We start from the raw sequence: 22,181 nt of genomic DNA, 5'->3' as shown, positions 1-22,181 counted from the left end.
GCCGCGGCTGCCCCAGGGAGGCGCGCAGAGGCGCCGAGAGCGCTCCCCGGCGGGTCCCCAGCTCACTCGCCGCGCCCGGGCAGCGGCCCGACCGGGCGAGCATGGGCGGCGCGGAGTGACGCCGCCGTGCCCGCTTGGCATCAAGGACATTCAGCCCGCGGGGGTGGGGACGAAGGGGGGCAGCCCCGCGTCGCCACCGCAGCCCCCGAGAGCCGCCGCCGCCGCTCCGGCTCCGGGCTAGGTGGAGCAGAGGGGTGCTTGGAATCGATCCACATTTTCCGACCTTTTTGTTGGACATTCCGCCCACCTTGGACGCCGCCAGAGGAGCTGTCAAGCCCCGCAGGCTGGGATTTCGCCCTCCGTTTGCCTGCCGTGCCTCCTCCCGGGTTCCCTGTGCCTCGGTGGAGTATTTGCGTTCGGGGCTGGGGCTGGAGGAGGCAGCCACACGCGCGCACACGCACACGTTCAGAGGAGGACGAGAGGCAGCGGCACAGGCACCATCTGCAGTGTCAATGCGGCGCTCCCGCTGAAGGAGGCAAAAGCGGCGCTTCCAGGTAAGGAGCTGGCGGACGGGCGGGCGAGGGCAGTGCGGGCGGAGATGCCCGGCTGGGTCCGGGAGTCCTCGGCTGCCCTGGAGCAGCCCGCTGCACGCACGCACACACACTCGCACACACACGAACACACACTGGCACACGCCGCGCACACGCACCTGCCCACGTCCCACCTGGACACCCGCGTAGGTGCGGCGCGGTCGGAGTAGGCATTTCCCTTGTTCTTTCTCCTGTGAGGATCCGGACTCAGACTTCTCGTACCCAGGACTTTCAGGGTGGGATTTTGTGTATTACCGCCTCTCCCTCCCACCGGGGAAGCTGAGGAAGCGATTTTTCAGTTCCCGGCCCCTGATATTTCTAGCTGGTTTTCAAAACGGGAGAAGTAAGGAGAGCTTTGGGGGAGACCCACCCAGTGTCATCTCTGCTCCGTGGCCTTTGGACACCCTGGGGTTTTCATGGGAGACAGACCCACAGATATTTGGACAGGTATTCGGAGAGCGTGGTGGCCCAGCGTGTAGGGAGGAGGCCACAGAGGCAGATGGGGCTGCAGTTCTGTAGGGCGGTGCATAGGGAACAGACACCGCGTTTCCCCAGTAAGAGGCAGCACAACCGCCTTTCTGAAGCGTGGCACTGCTTCCCCGCGAATGCACCGAGATTTCAGGCAGGAAGGGGCTTCAGCGTCGCATTGGGGGTGTTGCTGGCCTAGGGAGGGTAAATGGGGGTCAGATCCTCCATAAGAGGTATGACCCATTCACATCTCCAATGTCTCGGCCACAGCAAGCCCACAGGGCTTAGGGACACAGGACTTGGGTCTCCCCTTCACCTCTCTCCCCTTCACCTCTCTCCCCTTCCATCTACACTGTATGGAAAAGCTCCGGGATGCTTCACCTGTGCCTCCCGATAACACCTGTCACATGCCTTGGAGGTGTGTGTCTGAGAAATCCAACGGGAGAGGGTCAGAAGAGGGTGTAGTGCTGGCAGGGAGGAGGGTCCCTTCTCTCCCGTCCACCTCGGCAGTGCCCTCCCCCCATAAGGAGACCAGGCATTCTTGGGGTTGCCAGTGTCTCCCAGAGTCAGGCAGCTCCTGACAGTGCAGAATCACTCTCTAGAAGCCTGGGGTTCAAGGTTCAATTTCCCTAAAGCTTTTCCTTTCCTTTGGTGCCCGGCTGTGATTTCACAGGCTGCTCATTTTCAAACTTTTTTCTGGAGGAGGTGGGGGGTGGTTGGGGCTCCAAAAGGGCTTTCTTGCAGTTTCCATGTGGGGGTCAAAGAGCAATTCATTTTGGCTCAGTCGTTGTAGGGAGAAGAGCGTGAGACCCAAGTAAAACATTATTTTGGAGTTGCACGTAAATAGAGCAGGGTCCTGTCTTTCTCTCTTGCTGTCCCTTTTGGGGTAGCTTGTTGGGCAACCTGGCAAGAAATGGGATGAACTTGTACCCTTTATGCAAGATCATGTTTTCGGAGTGTCCTACAAACTCACCAGTGGGAAAAATATGTTGGGAGTCTTCCAGAACATGAGGGGAAAGGAGTCAACATTCTTTCGAACAAGGGGCCTTAGTGTTGGGCAAAAGATTTGGTTGATTCTGTAAATCCTGAAGTTGGGTGCTGAAATAAAGGGCTCTCTCTGCACCCCCATCTCTGCTGTTTTCAAACTTTGCCAGCTCCTGCAAAGGTCTCAGCTAGGCTGGGGAGGAGAGGCGCAGACGCCCCTGGGGGGAGATTGTATTCCTGCTGTGTGCTGTGTGAACTGCCCTTTGATTGATTGGAAAGGGTAGATGGAGTGAAGCAAGCTCTCACAATGGGGAGAACCCAGGAGGGGGAAGACACATCATTTTCATTTTAAGAATGGTGTGTATACACACACCCAGATGTATGCGTGTTTTCTCAAATAGCCTGGCTCAACGTGATCGGCTCGTCTAGTGTGTGACAGCGGGACCCGCCTCTGTCTCCCCGGCTGTGGAAGGACTGGAACGTTTCCACACGCATGCCCTATGAGTGCGTGGACAGGGAGGTCCCACGGATGTGTACAGGAGCACATGGTTTTCAAAAGAAATAGTGAGCTCCAAAGCAGTGGGTGGCTCCCAGGTAGACAGTCTCTCACGGGGCCTTGAAGGGGCAAAAGGATGGTGCACAAAGCTTCTTGAAACGTCTGTGTGTCTTCCACACAGAACTCTGCTCCCTTCTCGGCTGGCTTCCCTCTCTGTCTTGTATCATGAGGAGCCATCATTTTAATGCAAAGCCAGCAGTCATGATGCCAGTTGTAAGCTAAACATTTTTAAACATGGGTTCAAAAAAATCCCCACACTTTTTGCACTTAGCATTAGGTACCGATTTGGTTTCTAGGGCAAAGCAGGCATTAATTAACATCTGTGTAAAGCTGGGTATACATCATCTAATTTTTTTCCTGGCTCTCTTGCTGAGCCCTGGAGCATGTCACGTTGTCACACTCTCTCTCTACCACTCCTCTGTGGCCTTCCTTTTAAGTTCTCTAGAGTCTTTGCATGCGAAAGAGAGTCTTATTAGAAAAGCCCCAACCTTGAGTGCTTCTTTTCAGCAGCCCCTCGCTGCTATGAGGCTGTGCTCTAGGGGCTCCCCAGTGAGCATGGGCTGCCCACCAGCACTATTCCTTCTTGCCCAATCTGGTACTCACTTGCAGGCTCGCCTCTGTCCTCCCCAAACTTCATCCTGGATGCCCACCGATGCCTGCACAGATTTCCAAAGGCATCTGAGGCTGCCAGCTTATTTCCTTTCTCCTCTGTCCCTCTGCACAGCTGCTGCTCCCTGCAGACAGGGAAATCTGCAAGGCAGAGTCTGCCTACACTCGGCCTCCTGATCCTTTTAATCACAACCAGGGCTGCCGGGAAGGCAGTGGGGGCTTTCTAGGGAGGCAGCGGTCCTGAAGTGGGGAGAGAGCTGAGGGGGCGGGGTGATTAACCGCTCTTAGCTCCTAGTTATCGCCAGGCTTTGATGCAAAGAAACTGCAGCCAATCTCTCTCCTCCGAGCCAGCTAGGGGGCATTTCTTAGCCTCTTCTCCCCATCCGCACTAGGAGAAGGCACTACACAGACAATGCCACCTCAGAGACCTGTTGGAGTGGCTCCGTGATTGGCGGGGTGATCCACGCTGTGATTAGTCTGTGCAGCAGATGGGCTGTTCTCTCCTAGGGTCCACTCTCCTCTCCTCGTTTGCGTCCAGCGCTGGCGATGTGACTTAAGCTGGTTCAGACCCTGGGGCAGCAGAACAGGGCTTATTTCCTTTGCCCTGACACCCCCTTCCTGCTTCCTCTATACGCTCCCTTTCCCCCGCAACTTGCTAATTCACCTCTTCGCTTTGTGTGCACATCCGACAGCCCATTCGCCCTCAAATTTGTGGCACTCCAAGAAATCAATATAACATGAATTTAACGACAGCTGGATGATTAAGTGTTATTTATATTTAAGAGCGGCATTTTAAAAAGACGTCGCGCTAATAAATCAAACGGCTGTTTGGGAGATGCACATGATTAGGGTAATTGCCGTATAGGCTCCATTGAGCAATGCTTGGCCCGAGCAGAGCCCTGCAGATGCTACTACGTCTTTGGAAGCCTCTGGCCCCGCGACTCTGACCCTGACCCCCCTCCCGATACCCTCCGTCCGGACTTACTCACTCTTGCCTTGCTCCGCACTGCCCAGGCTGTGGCATTCCAGCCGTGGCAGGAAGGTGGGGTGAGCAGGGACACTGAAGGGGGCTCTGCTGCTCAGTGGTAGGAGATGGGTCTTAAAAGCAAAGGCAGACAGAAGGTCCTAATTCCCGGAGCAGAGGCCTTGTTCCAGAAGGAGGAGGCTGCTTCTCTGCTTGATATGAAGCAGCTTGGGAGGAAAGCTTCCTGAATCCCTGCCAGAGCCCGTGCCAGCCCCCAGACCCCTGTGCTTACGATCATGCAGCATCAGCCTCCCCAGGGGAGAGGCTGTGTGGACATTCGTATTTGCCCTGGGGAAAGTAGCAGAGTGGAAAGGAATAATAATCAGTGATGGTGGTGGCGGCTTATGTTCATTCGGCCCTGACTTGGAAGAGCTATCGTTTGAGGGGTTTATACAGGTTGGCCCATATCCTCCACGTAACCACCCAGAGAGGCAGTTATTGAATTATTCCCATTTCCTGCAGGAGCAAACTGAAGTGCCTGAGGGGAAAGACTTTGTCCAGGATCGGGCAGTTGGTGGGCGGTGGAGCCGCATCTCAAGCCTGGGCAACCTGACCTCCCTCCTTATCACTGTGCCATCTGCCTCCTTGGGGCATCTGTGAGGAGCGTGTTGCCGCCCTGGGGAGGTTTGTGGGAGACTGTGCTGAGGAAGTAGAGGGTATGTGGTTTCTACCTGGGACACGTCTGTGACCTCAGGTGAATCTATTTTTTTCCTTTGACTCTCATTTTCCCCATTCATCAAGTGGGACTGCCTTATCTTTGACTGTTGGTGAGTTGTGAAATTGCATGGATCGTTCTAGCAGAGTGCTCAGTTCCTGAGGGTGACTGTTGCCTCTTTTGGCAACTCCCATCTCTCCCTGGGAAAAACTAAGGAGGAGTGATGAGTACCGACCTCATCTGTGCTTTTGACTCTGTGAGGCTCTGAGTCTTGTGCTGGTCGGAGTCTAGTTCTCTCTAGTAATGGCTTCAGATTTGCTGGTGTTGTGGAAATACTGCTCTCTCATTGAACCCTTCAAACCATCCAGCAAGGGGGGACTGTCTATTCTCATTTTGATTGTGTAGGGACTGAGACGGGATGCCCAAGACTCCAGGACCATATATGGCAGATGGTCTCTTCGCGTTTGGGGAAGGACGCCCATGGTAGGGACTCGTTGGTTCATTCATTCATTCATTAGCCCTAGGGTTCTAGATTTTGAAAGCCAGGGAAAGAATCTTTGCCTGTGGGCATCATGCCACACTGGGCACCTGGGCCATATAATAGTGGGAGCAGAGATTTGCTGGAGCTTGGTGCCCATGGCCTGTGGCCAAAGTCATCCTGCATGCTTAGTGTGAGAGGAGCATGAGTTAGGAATGACGTCCGGATTCTGAGAGTTGGGGGCTGGGAGGCCCTGATGGAGCCCATAGATGGGGCATGGGTGCTGTCCCATCCCAAAGCCAGGCCTCAGCTGCCTGACTCAGTCTCTCTATCCTCAACATTTTAGGGAACAGCCACAGGCGATACTCTCATGGTTGGTTGTTTGGTTAGTTTTTTCCTCCAAAGACAAACTTTTATTCTTCACGTTCTTTGGCTTCTCCTCTATGCTGCGAGGTGAGTGGAAGTTTCTGCCAAACTCGAGGTGGCTGGAAGGGGTGCATTTCATCACCTCCCCTCTGGCGCACCCGTGAGAGTGGCTGAAACTGGCGGATGTGGAGTCCTGCCCCAGCCTTGAAGCCTTCGGCACCCTCTCATTGCCAGCTGACCCCGGCTAGCCCCTCCCTCGCCACGGTGCCTTCTCCACAAACCAGGATTCACAGCAGCAAGTTGCATTTTGGAATGTTTTGTCACTCCAGCACAAAACAGATCACTAGCTAAGAGGTTGTCGCTTCTATAGTCAATGCACTGAACGTGGACTAGCGGAATCAATTCTGAGGTCTTCCGGGGAAGCATATTTCATTAGGAAGCGTGCGGAGAGAAGCAGTGGACGAAGAGGGCACTGGGACCATAGGAAAGGAAAGCCATGGCAGCTCAGGGTCAGCTTTACATCTGACGTACTCATTGAACTCGTCTCGTACGAGCACAGCTGGGTGTCTCGTGGTGGTATGGTGTCTAGAGCTAGAGGCCAAATAAACCATTCCTTGGCTTTGGCCCAGAGGACAAGAGCAGGGAAAGTAAGCAAAGCAGACTTGGCTGACCATTCCCCCTGTTATGGCGGGAGGAGACGGTGAGAGGAGGGCATGTCAGGGCGGCAGCCATGGGGACGTGTAGTTGAACCAGCCTACGTAGAATGTCAGCTAACATTGCAAGGCATAGAGTTCATTTTCTCCCTCTCCATCTCAGACCTGCTTCCTGAAGGTAAACCTAAACTAGAGCAGAATTTCCCAACGCATATGCTGTGGAAGTGAATAGATATTACATACACAAAAAGTTCTCATGGCCAAAGTTGGAGAAACCCTGAGTGTGTAAAGCAAAGTTAGAGTTCCTTGTTGCAGGACTTCTCAGAGCCTTTAAACTCACTAACTTGGATTATGAAGCCACAATAGGGAGATGTACTGTGCAGTGGCCCTGAGAATCCACTGAGAAAAGTTGGCCTAAGACCCAGCATTTCATTTTTCTATTCCTAACTGAATAAAAGGATGGATTCTACAATGAAAATTTTAGCAGACATGAATGCTCTACAAACGAAGTACTAGGTTCTGGCAATTAAGTAGATACTAGGGTTTCAAACAGAATTTTGCCAGGTGGGCAGCTAGTCCAACCTCAGGCTCAGGGTTTGCCCCTTATCTTCCAAGACAGCAGGGAGGTTCTTAGGTAGGAGTGAGGTGCAGGCAGGTGTTTATTTTCTCAGGTTCTTAGACAGTTCTGCTATGTTTCCCTGGTTAAAAAGCTCTGGTGTTGTGGGAAAAGTTCAGTTTTAGAGACAAATAGATGTAGATTTTTCCAGCTCTGTCACTTACCAGCTAAGGGGTCTTGGGAAAATCACCTTATGTTTCAGTATCACCATTGATAAAATGAGGGGGTTGGTCTAGATTAGTGATTCTAAAAATATTTTAGTATGTATGCAGCGGCGCTCTTTACTCAAATGAAATTCTATATGGGATTCTAACACACAGGACTATTCTGGTCAAAGCTATGGAGGAGCCCAGAGCCTTGCACTTTTGGTGTGTCTGCCCCTCACCCCCAGTCTTGGCCTGGGCTCCCTAGAAAGCAGAGCCTGAGGCAAAAGCTGATGTGGGAACACTTTGTTGAGGGGTGAAATCCCAGGGCAGCAAGAGTGAAGGAGAAAGGGGGAGAAGTAGGGAAGGAACAGAAACCACAAATGTACAAAGAATACAAAGAATGTATTACCAAGCCCGCTAGAGCTTCCCGAGGAAGCACAGCTGGTGGCTCCTTACCTAGAGAAGCCTGATGGGAACACAGTCTCCGAAGAGCCTGGAGGGCAGGCAGCTTCTGTGCTGGGTCCTTTTTGTGAGCTGCAGCTCCTTGGGCACCATTCCCCCATGAGGCAGGAATCCTCACTTCGGGGTTGTGATGCTAGCTCAAAGCAGAGCTGTCTGTGGTCAGGCCCATAGGCTGGGGCTTCTGTGGCTCCCCTCACCATGGGTCTGCTGGAGCCTGGCCTTTGCCCTGAAGGAAGAAAGGCTTCGAGAACTTCAGGAATAGTGTGAAGCGTTCCTGGGGCGACTCAGACTAGAAGTGGGACAAGTAGCTGAAGGCTAGAACTGGGGGTGAGGGCGGGGTTTCAGAGATGATCTGGGCAGGTGCATAAATGAGGGGTCTGGGATAACGGGTTCCCTATAAGACACATAAGGTTCTTCAGAACAGAATCAGACAGTGAGTCAGAGCTGCTCCAAGAAGGCATCGTTCAGTCCTCAACAGTCATGTTCCATGGCCGCGACGGCCAGCCACACTCTGGGTTACCTACTGCAAGCCCCTAGGAGAAACCGCATTAAGGACATGTGCCCATGTTCAAGCGGTTTTCCTAACTTGTGGAGTTTATGAAGCAAAGGAGTGCCTTCTACTTGGTGGTGTGTGGATTTCTCAGACACTTCTGTTTGTGTCGGCTGAGGGGCATGGCTGCCTGGTAGCTGGGGTCACAGGCAAAGGACCTCTTTCTCCTGGTTTTAAGAAATATTGTAAGCATCGAGCTGTAAGACCACGGTGGGGGGGCATTTTTGCATAAAATACTTTCCCTAAGTCATTGCCTCCAGCCATCACCCCTTCCTTTTTACAACTCATGGGCTTTGAAGTCCCTCCGGGGTCTGACGGAGCAAAGGACTGATGGTCGCCCTGTGCTTGTGACCCTTCCCCCCCGCCTTCACCATTAAATACTGACCCTGTCTCTCTTCCCTAAATGCACTTGCCTTTAACTGCTGATTGATGTGAGCAACTCACGGACTTCGAGACATGGGTCTGCATTAGCGTGGCTGCCTGAGATTTCCGGCTCCCGGAGGGTCAGGACCAGCCTCTGCTTGAAGTGTCTCCTGTGTCATGAGAACTTAATTCATACTTTTTAATAGTGGTAAAGACGCTGCTTTGGGCAGTAGGGATGATGACAGTAGCATTGAAATTATTTCCTTATGTCAGCCGATGAGAGGGACCGTTTCTTACTTTTCTTGTGTATTTGGTGCCCCACCTAGGGCCTGTCGTACTGGAAGCAAGCAAGAAATATTTGCCGAGTCAATAGAATGAATAAACAGAGCAGGAGAAGGTGGAGACGAATGGCCTATAAAGGAGAGAACTAGGGCATGTGAACCAGCTCCTCTGACAAGGGCAGGGCTGGAACCACATCGAGGCAGGTGGCTAGTACAGAGGATAAGACCAGCTAAGACAAGTGCAGGCTGAACCCACCAGTCGCCTTAGAGTGTCTGGGTGATGGTGGTGGGGACCGGTGGTCTATTGACATGACACACGTGGAACTGAACTCCTGCTTTCCATATAAAACCCATTGTGTGTTTAGGTGCCAGGAGACTGGGAGGGATGACCAGATTGCATTTCCCGAAGCATTCCGAAGACCAGTCCCCTCCATGGATAAAACATCCGTGGCCAAGTAAGCCTTGTAAACACCTTAGGCTCTGTCCTCCTCTTGGAGATTTAAGATGTACATTAAAGGCATAGGAGTCCCACTGTAGAGACTCCTGTTTAATTATTCTTCGCCAGCCATTTTTCAGCTTGTTTGGTGGTGAGTGTTTAAGCCAATCCTGGAACAAGTGTTGGACAGAAGGCATTTGGGGAGATGCTGGCCTTCAAGTGAGAGCTTTTGGGTTTGAGTTTGGTTTGGAGGAGGAGAAATAGGAGAATGAGTCTACCAAATCGTTACATGGGGGGGGGGTTTCTGAGGTCCAGCTTTCAGAGGGGCTGCCTTCTTCTGGTTCTTGCCATTTGCTTTTAAGAATCTCAGAGATGGGGGCGCCTGGGTGGCACAGCGGTTAAGCGTCTGCCTTCGGCTCAGGGCGTGATCCCGGCGTTACGGGATTGAGCCCCACATCAGGCTCCTCCGCTATGAGCCTGCTTCTTCCTCTCCCACTCCCCCTGCTTGTGTTCCCTCTCTCGCTGGCTGTCTCTATCTCTGTCAAATAAACAAATAAAATCTTTAAAAAAAAAAGAATCTCAGAGATGGTTGTGAATTGTTATGAGATGTTGGCGACCATAGTGCCTTCAGATGTACATTCCCTAAAAGGACCATTTTAAGGAGTGTGATTGTGGCTCCTACTGGTTGGTGGAAATATTTCCGACAAGGAGCACTTTTTGGTTGCACGTAATAGATCGAGATGGATGCTTGTAAAACATGTGAGTAATGACATTCACCTTCTCCATATTGTTTTCTCAGCTACATTTATCCAATAAGAGGCTTCAATATAACTGGCAAAGATAAATGTTCTGCATTCACAAAGAAGGCTTGAGTTATTAAGACATAGCTCTCTAAATTTTGGATAGTTGAAACAAGAAATTTTCTCTTGAGGGAGAAACTTTGCTACCCCAGAGAGGCTGAAGGTTTCTAATTAGACTATGAATCCATGATTTCCACCATTGGGTAGTGACCCAGAGAGCAGAGTTAGGCATTTCCCATGGGCAGCATTTCAGTGCCTGGTACCCATTTTACATAGGAAATGGTGTGTGTGTGTGTGTGTGTGTGTGTGTATGTGTGTGTGTGTGTGTGAAAGTTGGGGTGGGGGTGGGCTAGCACCCCGATGGTGTGTGGATTTGGATCACCTGGGGGACACAGGCTGGTGACCCACATGCCCAATTATAAGGCCTCAGCCATGCTTTGCCCAAGCACCATGCTCCTTTCTAAAGTGAATAACAGTTGCTAACACACACTTACTAACAAAATTCCCCTGACGCCCATTCATGAAGCATTGCACTGGTGATTCTATCAGCATTAAACTGTTTGGTGACTGAGTTTAGAATTATAGGAATCGGAGAAATGAATTAGCAGTAAATCAAGTCCCAGCTGAGTTCGAACCCAACTGCAGTGAGTTTTAAATTAAAAATATCTTGCTATGATGAAGCAGTTGTAAGTCAAGCGCTGGAGCTCTGTCACTCTTGACTTTGGAGAAGTGTAGCAGTCACCCTTTGAATGGAAAAGCCAGGCAACAGCTTGTATTGATTCCTAGCCATGCTGGGAAATTGCCACTTCATTTCTTCTTCATAAACTGTTGGCTTTTATTTATTTATTTATTTTGGAAAGGAATCCTATTTGCAGGGACATGGCAGAGCTCTGGGAACAGCGCAGGTGGAAGAGGGCTCAGGCCCCGGGGGTTCATTCACTGCCTTCTCTTTGGTCCTTCTCAGGAGGAGCCGTGCAGAAGGGGGGTCTGGGTCTGCGGGTGTCGTGTGATTTATTTTGCTGCTCGGACCATATTTGATTCTTCTTTCTGGGGGATCTGTACAGAAAAACAACAAAGAGAACACTTCAAGGAAACTGCAAGGCTGTCATGTTGCAGTGACAATTGCAGTGTAATAGGAAATCATTTATGTAAGTTACGCTGCCCTCTGAATGGAGCTCGTGGGAAGTGTGGCTACGGCTTCTCAAGGCCTATTTTTTTTTTTCCTCCTGCAAAATAATCCCGAGGTTTTCATTTTCAGAGCAATTGAAGAAGTATTATGTGCCGGGCGGGGAATAGGGAGACCCAGCTTCTTATCCTAGGCCTGCTGACTTTCTTCCAGCCAGTTCCCTCTCTGGGCCGAGGCCTCGATTTCTTTTCCTTTAAAGCTGGAATAAGCCCTTGCTGTTCCTGACCTGAAGCCCAGGAGGTGAAGACGACTATGGCCATCCATATGAAAGGACCAGGTGAGCGGGCAGAAGATTGTATTTACATGCAAGGTCCAAGAAAATGGAGAAGGAGACGATGAAGCTCGGGCCTCTCCCCACTACACCCGGACCGCTCCTGTGTGCTTGCTGATCTGGTGAAGGGCGGAAATGAGTAAAGCAACCTACAGACTCTGAAAAGAGAATGTCTGTGGGAGAGCAGGAGACCAGGGGAAGGGAAGGTTAATGCAGGAGTGTGGAGGCCTGGGTAGGAGGTGTCCGACACCTGATCCTGCAATAGTAGGTTAGGTCAGGACTTTGGAGAAAGGAAAGGGGTCATGATTTCTCTCGATGTCCACCCTTCATCTTGCTCCAGATGTATATATTTGCATATTTTAGTTGGAGAGGTAGATGTGATGTTAAGGAATAGTTAGATAACAAGTCGATCGATTAGTTGGTCAATTCAGTCAATGTTTATTGAGAGCCTACTATGTGCGAGGCACTGGGCAAGAGCTTGATTGTACTGAAGCAAAATGGTTTCTGACGCTGGGGTGCTCACAGCTTGGTGTGGTCACAGCACCCACGTCTATAGATAATTTAAACCCAATGTGGTAAGAAGTGAGATCTGCATACTCAGAAGGCATCCTGAAAATATGTGAGATGGGGCACCCATCCAGGTATGAAAGGCGGGAGAAGGTGTTCTGGAGAAGGACGAGGGTGTTTTGACGGGTGCGTGGGCTTGGCCTCGTGAACACATGAGGAAGAGGTAGCCGGTGAAGGAAGCAGCGTGGCCAAGGCACGGAGGCGAGCTCACGTGGTGCTGGCCACCTGCAATAGCGCAAGGCAGGCTGGGAAGTGGGGCAGGGTGCAAACGCGGGGCAGGCTGGGCCAGCACATGTCCTGCAGGCAGTGGCGAGGCCTGGGGGATTTCCAAGTAAGAGAAGCAAGATTCTCCTTGTAGAAAGATCTCTATGGGGGCAGGGTGGAGAAAGGATTGGACACGGGGTTATGATAGTAATCCAGGGGGCTGGAGGGAGGGCTGACCAGAGGCTGTGGCAGAGGGGAGAGAGGGACAGATCCAAGAGGCACATGGGAGTTTGAGTTGACAGATGGGGTATGGCAGTGTAGGCAGTGGAGCAAGCAGAGCGGGCTTTGGGAAGCCTTGATACCATTGATGAGCTAGCGATTTCTAGACCCAGACTTGATGGAGGGGAAGTGGTGAGGAAGGAGGTTGTGCTTTTTCGGGATGTGATGACTTGAGGTACATATGGGATTTCACATAGACATGAGCAGGAGGCCAGCAGACATATGACCCTCGTTCCCCTGCCGCTTCGTCTCAGTGCCCACCATGCTGAGCACTACTCATCCCAATGGTACACTTAGCTCACTTGGGGATCTGGTAGAAGCTTGGTAAGGAAGCAAGAAGACCCACCTAGATACAGATTTTTACATTTTCCAAGTGGCTCATGTTTCAAATGAAACACACTATCTGGGACATTTTGCTTGAGATTGTTCTGAAAACACCCAGGCCCTCACTCTGCCATGGGAGCTCTCCGCTCTTTCCCAATGGAGAAACAGTGGTACCCGGAGGCTGAATCCTGCACAAAAGATCACCGAGCAAGCTCAGGGTAAAGGCAGAATTTCAGTAACGGAGAACGACCAGGCCTTTGTTCTGGGCATTCACTGGTTCCTTTCTTGGTGTGTGTACCCCATTTCCAATGTGCACACAGCACATTGAAACAGCAGGAGCTGATGAGAGGAGCTCCACTGGGAGCAGAGAGATGGTGATGAGAATTTTCACCTTGCCCTTCAGAAATTATGTCTTGTTTGTCCACGGGTAGGAGCCAGTCCATACAAGCCTGGCCTATAGATGGGATCTGGCCACTAGATAGGGTTTGCTTGGCCCAAAGAATGTTCAAGAAGCATTTGTATTATTTGAATGCTGTGAGGTGCGGCAGTCCCTCTCTGGGGAGCCCCAGGGTCCCCTTCCTGTCATCACACCCCTGCCTCACACCTTTATGGTGAAGGTACTCAATTAAACTACCAGCAGCTTTGTACCTAGCAGATACTCCAGCAGTGATGCTCGCCCCTCCTTCCAATACATAGCGGAGAAAATGAGTTAACATATTAGTGTCAAGTGCTTTGCGTTCTAGAGGGAAGCTTGGTGATTTAGGAGCCTTTTTCATCACAACAGATATAGTAAGAGCTGGTGGCAAAACTTTTAGTCTCTCTGAGCTCTATCAGCATGTTCATACTATGGAAACTTGAGAAAAAGGGCCATTTAGTTTGAGCAGAGCGTGGAGAGAAAAATATACAACTCTTTCAAGTCTGCGCAGACCCTTTGGACCCCCGGCTCCTCTGTACCACTGTGGAAGGTCGCTGGGCTTGCGGGGAAGGGGCGGTAGAGGTCCTTGGACAGGGTGAGGTGTCCAACTAGCATGGGCCAGGTTTCAACTGGTCCTCCAGAATGAGGAACGCTGAGCATCCAGCCCCAAAGAGTGTCTTCAACTGCAAATATGCAGTGCAATTTCAAGTGAAACAATGCATCTCGTCTCTTCTCTGGGTGGCTCCTGGGTGTCTCAGAGGTGCTACTGCAAGTGGCTTGTGGACTCCCTTATGGAGTGGGAACAGGGCCCTGGGTGGGTGGTTCTGAGCTCTCACCCTCGGCAAGCCCCACAGAGAGGACGGGATTTCTGTGCGTCCCTCCTCCTGCCTCTGCAGCCAGCCCTCGTGCATTGTGTCAGCTGTGCTCAGTACATGATATATTTACATAGCTACCCTTTCTGTCTCAGGGAACTCAGCAGTTTTTCCCAGTTTCTCTGGTGGCAGCTTATTTCCCTAGTAGGGGCCAGAGATCAGGGCCTGGGGTCCGAAGAAGGGAAGTGATCTAACCACAGCGATCTGTGGTTGGGACCAAAATAGAGTTGTTGACACCAGTCTGGGCTGTGTGCTTGTGGCATGCCCTGTGCATGACTCCGCTGGGGGCAGTGGCGGGGGAGGAGGGGGCCGTGTTCGGGACTGGGGAGCCGAGTCCTCTTAAAGGCTGCCTCAGGGTCTGGGAGACAGAGGTAGGGAACCTCCCCTGCATCTGCTTTTCCGATGCACGACCCTCTTATATTTCATTGTAGAGACTTCCCACTGACCCGTGGGTTATCAGATGTCCTCCAAGCGGGGTCTGGTTCTGTGCGCAGATGAGAAGATCTCAGACAGGTGCAGACACTCAAGGTGCTGACCGTGTGCATAGTGTTGAATTGGCTGTTGACGGCCCGCGGCTGGGCGGTGGGGGTGGTAGGGGAGAGCAGGCTTTGCCAAACTCAGGGCTAACTTCATGAAGAAGAGGCCGAAACTCATTCTCATCTCCATTCCTTCTTCCACGAGTTGATGCTAGCAAGACTGAATGCTTCTTGGCAAATATGGATGAATAAATTAAATATTCTGTAAAACCTGTCTTTGTATTTATGGTTGTTGTTATTGAGTGAAACGGTATGTTCTTTGCCTATAGGATTTGAGATACAGTCGAAGCCCTTTCGCTTTACTTTGGTGATGGCCATGTTTGGATGGCTCAAGAGGGCTCACGTCAAAAACTTCAGGGATATCACACGGCCAAACAGAGCCACGTAACTTCTAAAAGTGTCAGGCAACATTTCCTCAGCATGCATTGTTTTGAAAGAATGGCATTTCATTCCAAAATTTATATTTGCAAATTAAAAAAGAAATCTTAAGGCCTGGAAGAGGTTTTACCAGCTAACAAATTTTGCAAGTAGCCTTGTTCACATTCCAGATGTTTGCTAGGTCTAAGTATTTTTGTGTCAAGACAGTGGTATACCTAGAGACTTTGCAAATTCAGGCTGCCAAGAACTTATTTGTAATGTAGGACTTCTTGGCTTGTATTTTTAGCATTTATATCTCATATTCCCACTTAATTGCAGGCTTTTGAAAGCAGGCAACTGTCTTAGACACATGTGCAGTTCCCTTTGGACCTGATATGAAGGTGGTATGATTTTCTTCGCTTGATCCTCACCTTAAACTTGGCTTTCTGAGCTCAGAAAGAAGAGTGCTGGGACAGTCCGACAGTAGAAGTGTCACACATACCGAGACCACGGTGAATCCGCAGGAAACAGGAAGTAGCCTCAAGGGAAGGTCTGCACGCTGTGATGGCTGCGTGCTGGCGTTCAGTCTTTTGTTTAATTGTCTTTGCCCTCCGATTGCGAATGAGCATCTACCGAGTTGGAGTCTCAACCACAGACTCACCATATCGCTGGGAGGCACAGAGAAATGGCTCTTACTCCGTCTCCAAAATGAAAACTTGGCTGACTTCTTGTTGTCTTTGGCCAAAAGGTTCTGAGGTTTCACAAAGCTGAAAAAATACAAATGATAACATCAAAGTGCAATTCGAGGAAAGAGATTCGTATCAAGGAGCACAAATGGTGGCCCCTTCGTAGTTGCTTGTCTACTTTTATGACTCCCGTCCCCCCCCCCCCGAGTCCCCACTCCTTCCATCTTCTATGAAGAAAATCTTAGAGTTCAGGCTTTTATCAATTCTCCTTCCACCTCTTCTCTGAGCCACACATCTGGGCTTTGCTGCCAAGGTGGGCATCTTTCCAGGGGGTGGGAACAACCTCGTTTGGGGAGCAGTGATGGAGGGCTTTCTCTGAATTACTTTCCATATGGACTGAGAGCTCATTGCTGCTCACGGCATGGTTAGGCCTGATTCCACATCTGACTTTGGGGAGGTGTGTGGAGAAGGTCACTGCAGGGAATGGGGGCAGCGAAGCCCAGTGTGGGGTCATGTGCATGTCAGAATTGTGGGGCATAGCCTCCCCAAAGCACTCAGGGCAGCCCCATCCCACTGCTCGTTCATAACTGTTGGGTCTCTAAATTCGATGCTCATTTTGGATATATTTTACATGAACTTCTGCCATCTGGAACTTTCTTCATTCATACTTTTTTGAAAGTTAAGTTTTGAACTGATGCTTACAGTAAATTTCATTCTGGGGTCCAGTTTGGACCCTGTTCTAGTCTGCTAAGAGAGTTTTGAACTATCATTGGTGGGCAAAGACTTACAATAGTACAGCGTGACTGCTCTCCTAGTATCTCATCTGACCTTCACAAGTCCCGGAATTTGCCATCTGCTAATTTGATAAGTGTGACTCTCAGTCTTTATTCAAATTACTGATAAAAATGTGAAATAGCATAGTACCAGGACAGAACTCTTTAGCATGGCATTTCCTGGAGAGCTTCCCTTGTACATTTGATCCAAAAAGAAAAAAAAATTTTTTTTTTGATTAATCTATTTTGGGCCCAAGAAGCAGGGGGCATCCAGGACCCAGCACAGACATTGGAGGCAGACAGATGTGGCATTGTAACCTGGCCTACACCAACTTGGCCATTCCCAGTGATCAGATTATTTGGGGGCTGAGTGTCTAATGGTTGTGGGTAGGTGAGAGCTACAGGCCTCTCCTCCACAGGATTCCTAACAAATCAGGTGTCAGACTCAATTCTACCATGTATCAGTCTTTGCTAGTAAGTAGGCATGGAAACAGTCACACAACCTGTTCTTGAAGCTCAGTGAAGACCCGATCTTCTGTTTCAACTAATGTTTCAGGGATAGTAAGTGCCCTCAAACCCCAGGGCAGACACATGGGGAGTATGGCAGCTAGAGCCCCTAGGCCAGCCCTGGCCCCAGGGGGTAGTATAAATATTATCGTTTTCTGTGTGTGCCAGGAAGTGAGAAAGTTTGGGAAGCCCTGACATAATGACTGTCTTAGTTTAGGCTGCTGTAACAGACTATAATAGACAGGGTAGCTTAAACAAGAAACAGTATTTCTCACAGTTCAGGAGGCAGAAAGTGCAAGATCAAGGTGCCAGCAGGGTTGGGTTCTTGGTAAAGACCCTCTTGGTTTACAGATGATCCACTGTCTTCTCGTTGTATCTGAGAGGGAGAGGAAGATAGGGATACCTAGTCTCCATCTCTTTTTATAAGGACACTAAGCCCATTTTCAGGAGGGCTCCACCTGCATGACCTAATGACTTTCCAAGGGCCCCATCTCCTAATGCCATCTTGGTGGCATGAATTCGGGAGGACACAAACTTCAGTCCATTACAATTGACCTGACAAGTTTATTTGTTGGAAGGTTTCTTTGAAGCAGATGCAACAATATTTTGGTGTTAGGTTTCAGCTCACTTTCTAGTGCTATTGGAGTTCAGAATCTTTGAAGGATGAAATATAGACCCAATGGGAACCCTAGACCAAGAACAGAGCCAAAAATGCTCTGGGCTTGCCAGATTTTTGTGCCCGCAAGGCAGAAATTCCTGGACAGTATTTCTAACTGATCATCTATCTTTGACACCACTTAATATCCCACTGAAAAATTATTTTTTTAAAGATTTTTTTTAAATTTATTTGACAGAGATAGAGGCAGCCAGCGAGAGAGGAAACACAAGCAGGGGGAGTGGGAGAGGAAGAAGCAGACTCATAGCAGAGGAGCCTGATGTGGGGCTCGATCCCATAATGCCGGGATCACGCCCTGAGCCGAAGGCAGACACTTAACCACTGTGCCACCCAGGCGCCCCTGAAAAATTACTTCTAATATCTCTTACGCTCTTTCATAAACCCCGTAGTGCTGATCAAGATAATATAGTTGAAACACTTGAGTGATCTCTGATGTGAGTCTATCAGAAGCCAACTCACCCACCCTGGAGAGTGCCTTTTTGATGACAAGACTTCAGATGTTGACTAACCATCCTTAGGTGTAGATTAGAACTAACTTACACATATTATACCACACTGTTTAAGCTGAAGTATTTTAGAGTAAATTACAGATATCGTGAAACCCTGGCTTCTTAGGTGTATGACCTTGGGCATGGCCTATCTTCTCTGATGTTCAATTTCCTTATCACTAAAAAGGTAAGGGAATACATGGCAGGGTTACTGGGACAATTAAGCGATACGATACACACTGCTTGGCACATATTAAGTGCTCAGTAAAAGGAGGCATAATATTGTTTACAACTGTGGTCTGCTCTTCAGATACCCAAAACATGTTCGTTGCATTTCTTACCACTGTGCATTAGATTAAAGCACTTCAGTGTTCTTGGTTTATAAATAGTCACCACATCTCTTTCTAATGCTGGGCTTCTGTGGGCCGCTTGCCTTGAGGTTCTACAAGCAAATGGGAAGACAAGAAGGGAAGGGGCTGACCTTTTCTCTAAGGATGACCTCTTGGAAAAAAGATTTCAAAATATATGTAGGGATTCCTTCGTTTCTGGAAGGTCCTACGCTTGCTCAGAGTTTAGATTTAACAGCTGGGTCTGTATATCTAATCTGTGCATAGTACAGTATCTTCTTTACCAGTGCACGCGTGTAAACATACATTGTTTTTAGAGGACCTCCAGCAACAGCTTAAGTAATGTGTTTTTCTTGCCAGGCAGTGGTGATAGTTGCTGTTTTTTTCAGGTTTACCACCCAGGACCCTAGATTTGTTTTAAGGGAGAAGCGAGCAGAAGACTCTTGGCTTTAACTCAAGGCAATGACTGACCATGAGCATATACCCATTGCCTGGAGCCTACCTGGTTATCGTGTCAAGCATTGCAGGATGAAGCATTGCTCGTGTTTGCCTGCAACGAAGTCAGAAAGCTGACATGGTCCACTGGACACCAGAAGAGGGGGTCGAGTCTGGATGGCATCAACCACCTGGATATGCTCACCTGCGTCCATTGGGGGAGATTTATGAAGACAGCCCATCTCACCTGTCTTCAGTCCTAAGCCCCTGTTTCCTGGCAAGAGAGCCTTACACGAGATAGGAAGGGCCTCTGGGACTTTCTGTGGAGTTTACGCCGTGTGTGTGTCCCGCTATCCAATCAGAGTCCTTTGCCCTGAGGCACTGTGGTTGTCAGAGCGGGCCCAGTACCTCGGCTCAAAAATCAGTAAAAATCTCTGCATGGTGACAAACTATTAAGCTTGAAACATTGCATTATTCCCAGCAACACTCTGGCTGAGAGTGGAAGGAGCCACTGGTTGACTGTGGAGAAAGGTGATTAGCCGCTGCGGAGAGGACTGACAGCTTGGGGAGTCTGGGAACGTGCCGTGTGTCGGTGTGTTTTGGTGATGACAGGGCCTCGGGGAACAGAGTTCAGGCCAGCTCTGAATCAGTCGGTCCTTCTGCTGCAGGCAGAGACTTACACTCCTCCTCAGCTCCCTGAAGGAAGGGAGGCACCTCGCTGGCACACCGTCGCCCAGCATCCCTGTCACAGCCGTCCTCTGCTCTTCGGCCCCCTGTAGTGATCACAGGCTCTGGATTTACAACAGCCTTCACTTGGGATGTCCCACGCCATTGACAGACCATGTGTCCTGGTATTTTTGGTTTGAAAATAGTTATTATATATATTAACATACTTATATAATAGTAATATCTTTATATATAAATAAGTTTTACGTATGATATAAAATTGAAATTTTANACAACAGCCTTCACTTGGGATGTCCCACGCCATTGACAGACCATGTGTCCTGGTATTTTTGGTTTGAAAATAGTTATTATATATATTAACATACTTATATAATAGTAATATATTTATATATAAATAAGTTTTACGTATGATATAAAATTGAAATTTTATATGAGATATAAATTTTATATATTTATACATAGAGATATACATCTATACATATATCTATATGCATACATATATATGTATACACACATCTGTCTATCAACTATCTGTCTAATTTTCAAAGGGTATCCTTGGACAAAATTGGGCCATAGTTGAGTCATTCCTAAGCAGTCCATTCAGAGTGAAGGTACTTCCTTTCTGCCTCTCCTTTTCCTTCCTTAGATGGGCTCTGGTTCTATCCGCAGTATTTTGTGTCCCCATGACTCAGGCATGAGCAAAAGCTGGCATTGTGCCCATGTTGCGTTGGCCAAACCCCCACTGCATCTCCTTGGTGGGGAGAGCGTTGCCTTTTTCTTCCACCAAGCTTGGCAGGTGAGAGAGGATGGCTTTCCCTAATTCTCACCAAGTAGTCTTGTTGGCCAATGGGGACCCTGTTTCCCCTCTCCCTTCTTCCGCTTAGTGCTGTCCTCAGAGTCCCCTTGGCCACGGGGTAGGGGAGGTGATGGAGGACAGAGCATAATGTTTGACCCAAAGAAACAAGTTCTAGAGGCAGCATTTCAGACATTCAGTGGAGGGATAAAGATGTTGATTTGCACAGGGAGACTTTTCTAGAACTTCTCAAACCAGCCAGAAAGGCCCCTGAGCACCAGCTCTATGTGTCTGTGATTCAGACTGGGCCTGGGGACAGGTGTCTCTGGCCCTTCCTTCTGCATTTCATTTCGTGGATCTGTCAGGAAGCTCTGCCCTTGAGCTGATGGCTGTCACCCTTTGGCTTTTCTGATGGGTCCAGGGAGGTCTGGGGGGGAATACGGAGATCCTTCCAGCAGTGTTATGAGTCTCCTGGGGCAAAACATCATCAGTATTAATGTGGAAAATAGCTCACGGGTGATGAGAGCTGCCGTCCCCCCTGTCCCCACACTTCCTTTCATCTGTCTCCTCTCTGTCATTCCAGGAAACGCTGACCTCAGGGTGAGCAGGTCACAGGCCACACCTGGGGCTGGCAGAAACAGACCTCAGGATGCAAACCCTGCTTCTAGATCATTCCGGGTGTGCACGTGGGTGCCAGAGAGAGGTATTCAGAGCAGCAGGATTTCTGCCTGGGAGGTGTACCCAGAAAGACTGGCTTGTTCAGGAACTGCAGTTAGAGAGAGCCTAATTTTTCATGTCAGGGAGTCCCAAAGCACCCCAGAATCATAGGCCGAGGGCTAACAGGCCAATCCCCTGACTCCTGGCAAAGACCTGCCTCGGGCAGCTTATGATGGGCTGTGCCAGACCCAAGGCACGATCTCCTGTTCGAGTCTCTTTCTTTTTAACATAGCTTCCGCTGGCGTCACTTAGCTGGCATTGGGGAAGGCACTCACACTGTTTCTCTTGGTGTTCGTCTCCAGGGAGATGAAACCCCAAGTTTCCTTGGTTCAGAGTTTTGGGGGCCCAAGGGGGGTGTATCTCCAGGTGGGGGAAGTGCAGCTGGGATATCAGTGCTGCCCTGAGCTCTGAGCCATGGTGGGGGTGGTGGCAGTAGGGGTGGGGGTGGGGGTCATCAGCACGTCAGTGCAGCTAGAAACGTCATACCTGCAAAAGAATGTCCTCTTCTCACCTTTCCGCTATGAGGCGAGGAGTGCCACAGGAAATGGGGAGCTAAGGGGGGAGCAGGCCCGCCCCATTCCCATCCCCATGGTGGTCTCTAGAGGGTCCAGGCCGTTGGCTGCCCAGTGCCCCTCTCTGGGGGCAGAGGTACTCCTAGCTCTGCTGTACGGATCATGATTTCTGCAGGGGAGTGATCCTCAAACAAACAACTCCCCTGATGGCTTCTTCCTTAAACAAGTACTTGCCGAGAATGAAATCAACCCTCCTAGCTTGTTCCTTTCCAGGATTCTAGAGAAAGGTCTAGGAGTTAGATCTCCAGCACCAAGGTCCTGGGTAAGTTCGCCAGCTGTGGTCTGGACCCATGGTCTAGGAATGGCTTTTCCAGCCCCAATTAGCGTCCTCTCTGCTAGTCGCATTAACTCTCACCAGGAGCTTTCCTGTCCAAGACTGGGAGGTGGGGCGAGCACTTAGCCGTCCAGTCTGTGCGGTGTCGACTCATCTCAGTTGCATGTGGGGCATTGAT

General features: G+C 49.9%; 1 protein-coding gene across 10 annotated transcripts in view; it reads left to right on the top strand.

Annotated features, from left to right (window-relative positions):
- The window catches only part of PLXNA4 (plexin A4), a 537,871-nt gene that overhangs the window by 78,151 nt on the left and 437,539 nt on the right, over positions 1-22,181 (top strand). For 6 of the 10 annotated variants that reach the window (XR_004629007.1, XM_034672303.1, XM_034672307.1 and 3 more), the window contains exons 1-2: positions 7-554; positions 18,915-19,811. The exons of 3 other annotated variants lie outside the window; for them this stretch is intronic. Coding sequence is in view for 5 of the 7 variants with exons in the window: in XM_034672303.1 (XP_034528194.1) it covers positions 19,779-19,811 (33 nt within the window). In the remaining 2 variants the exon portion in view is untranslated. Of the gene's footprint in view, positions 1-6; positions 555-18,914; positions 19,812-22,181 lie in introns of those variants that run through there. One more of the 10 variants, XM_034672297.1, reaches the window with a different exon arrangement.

This window comes from Ailuropoda melanoleuca, chromosome 1 (assembly GCF_002007445.2).
Source record: "Ailuropoda melanoleuca isolate Jingjing chromosome 1, ASM200744v2, whole genome shotgun sequence".
Taxonomy (NCBI): domain Eukaryota; kingdom Metazoa; phylum Chordata; class Mammalia; order Carnivora; family Ursidae; genus Ailuropoda; species Ailuropoda melanoleuca.
Note: the sequence above shows the minus strand (reverse complement) of the source record. Positions and strands in the feature narration are given on the sequence as shown.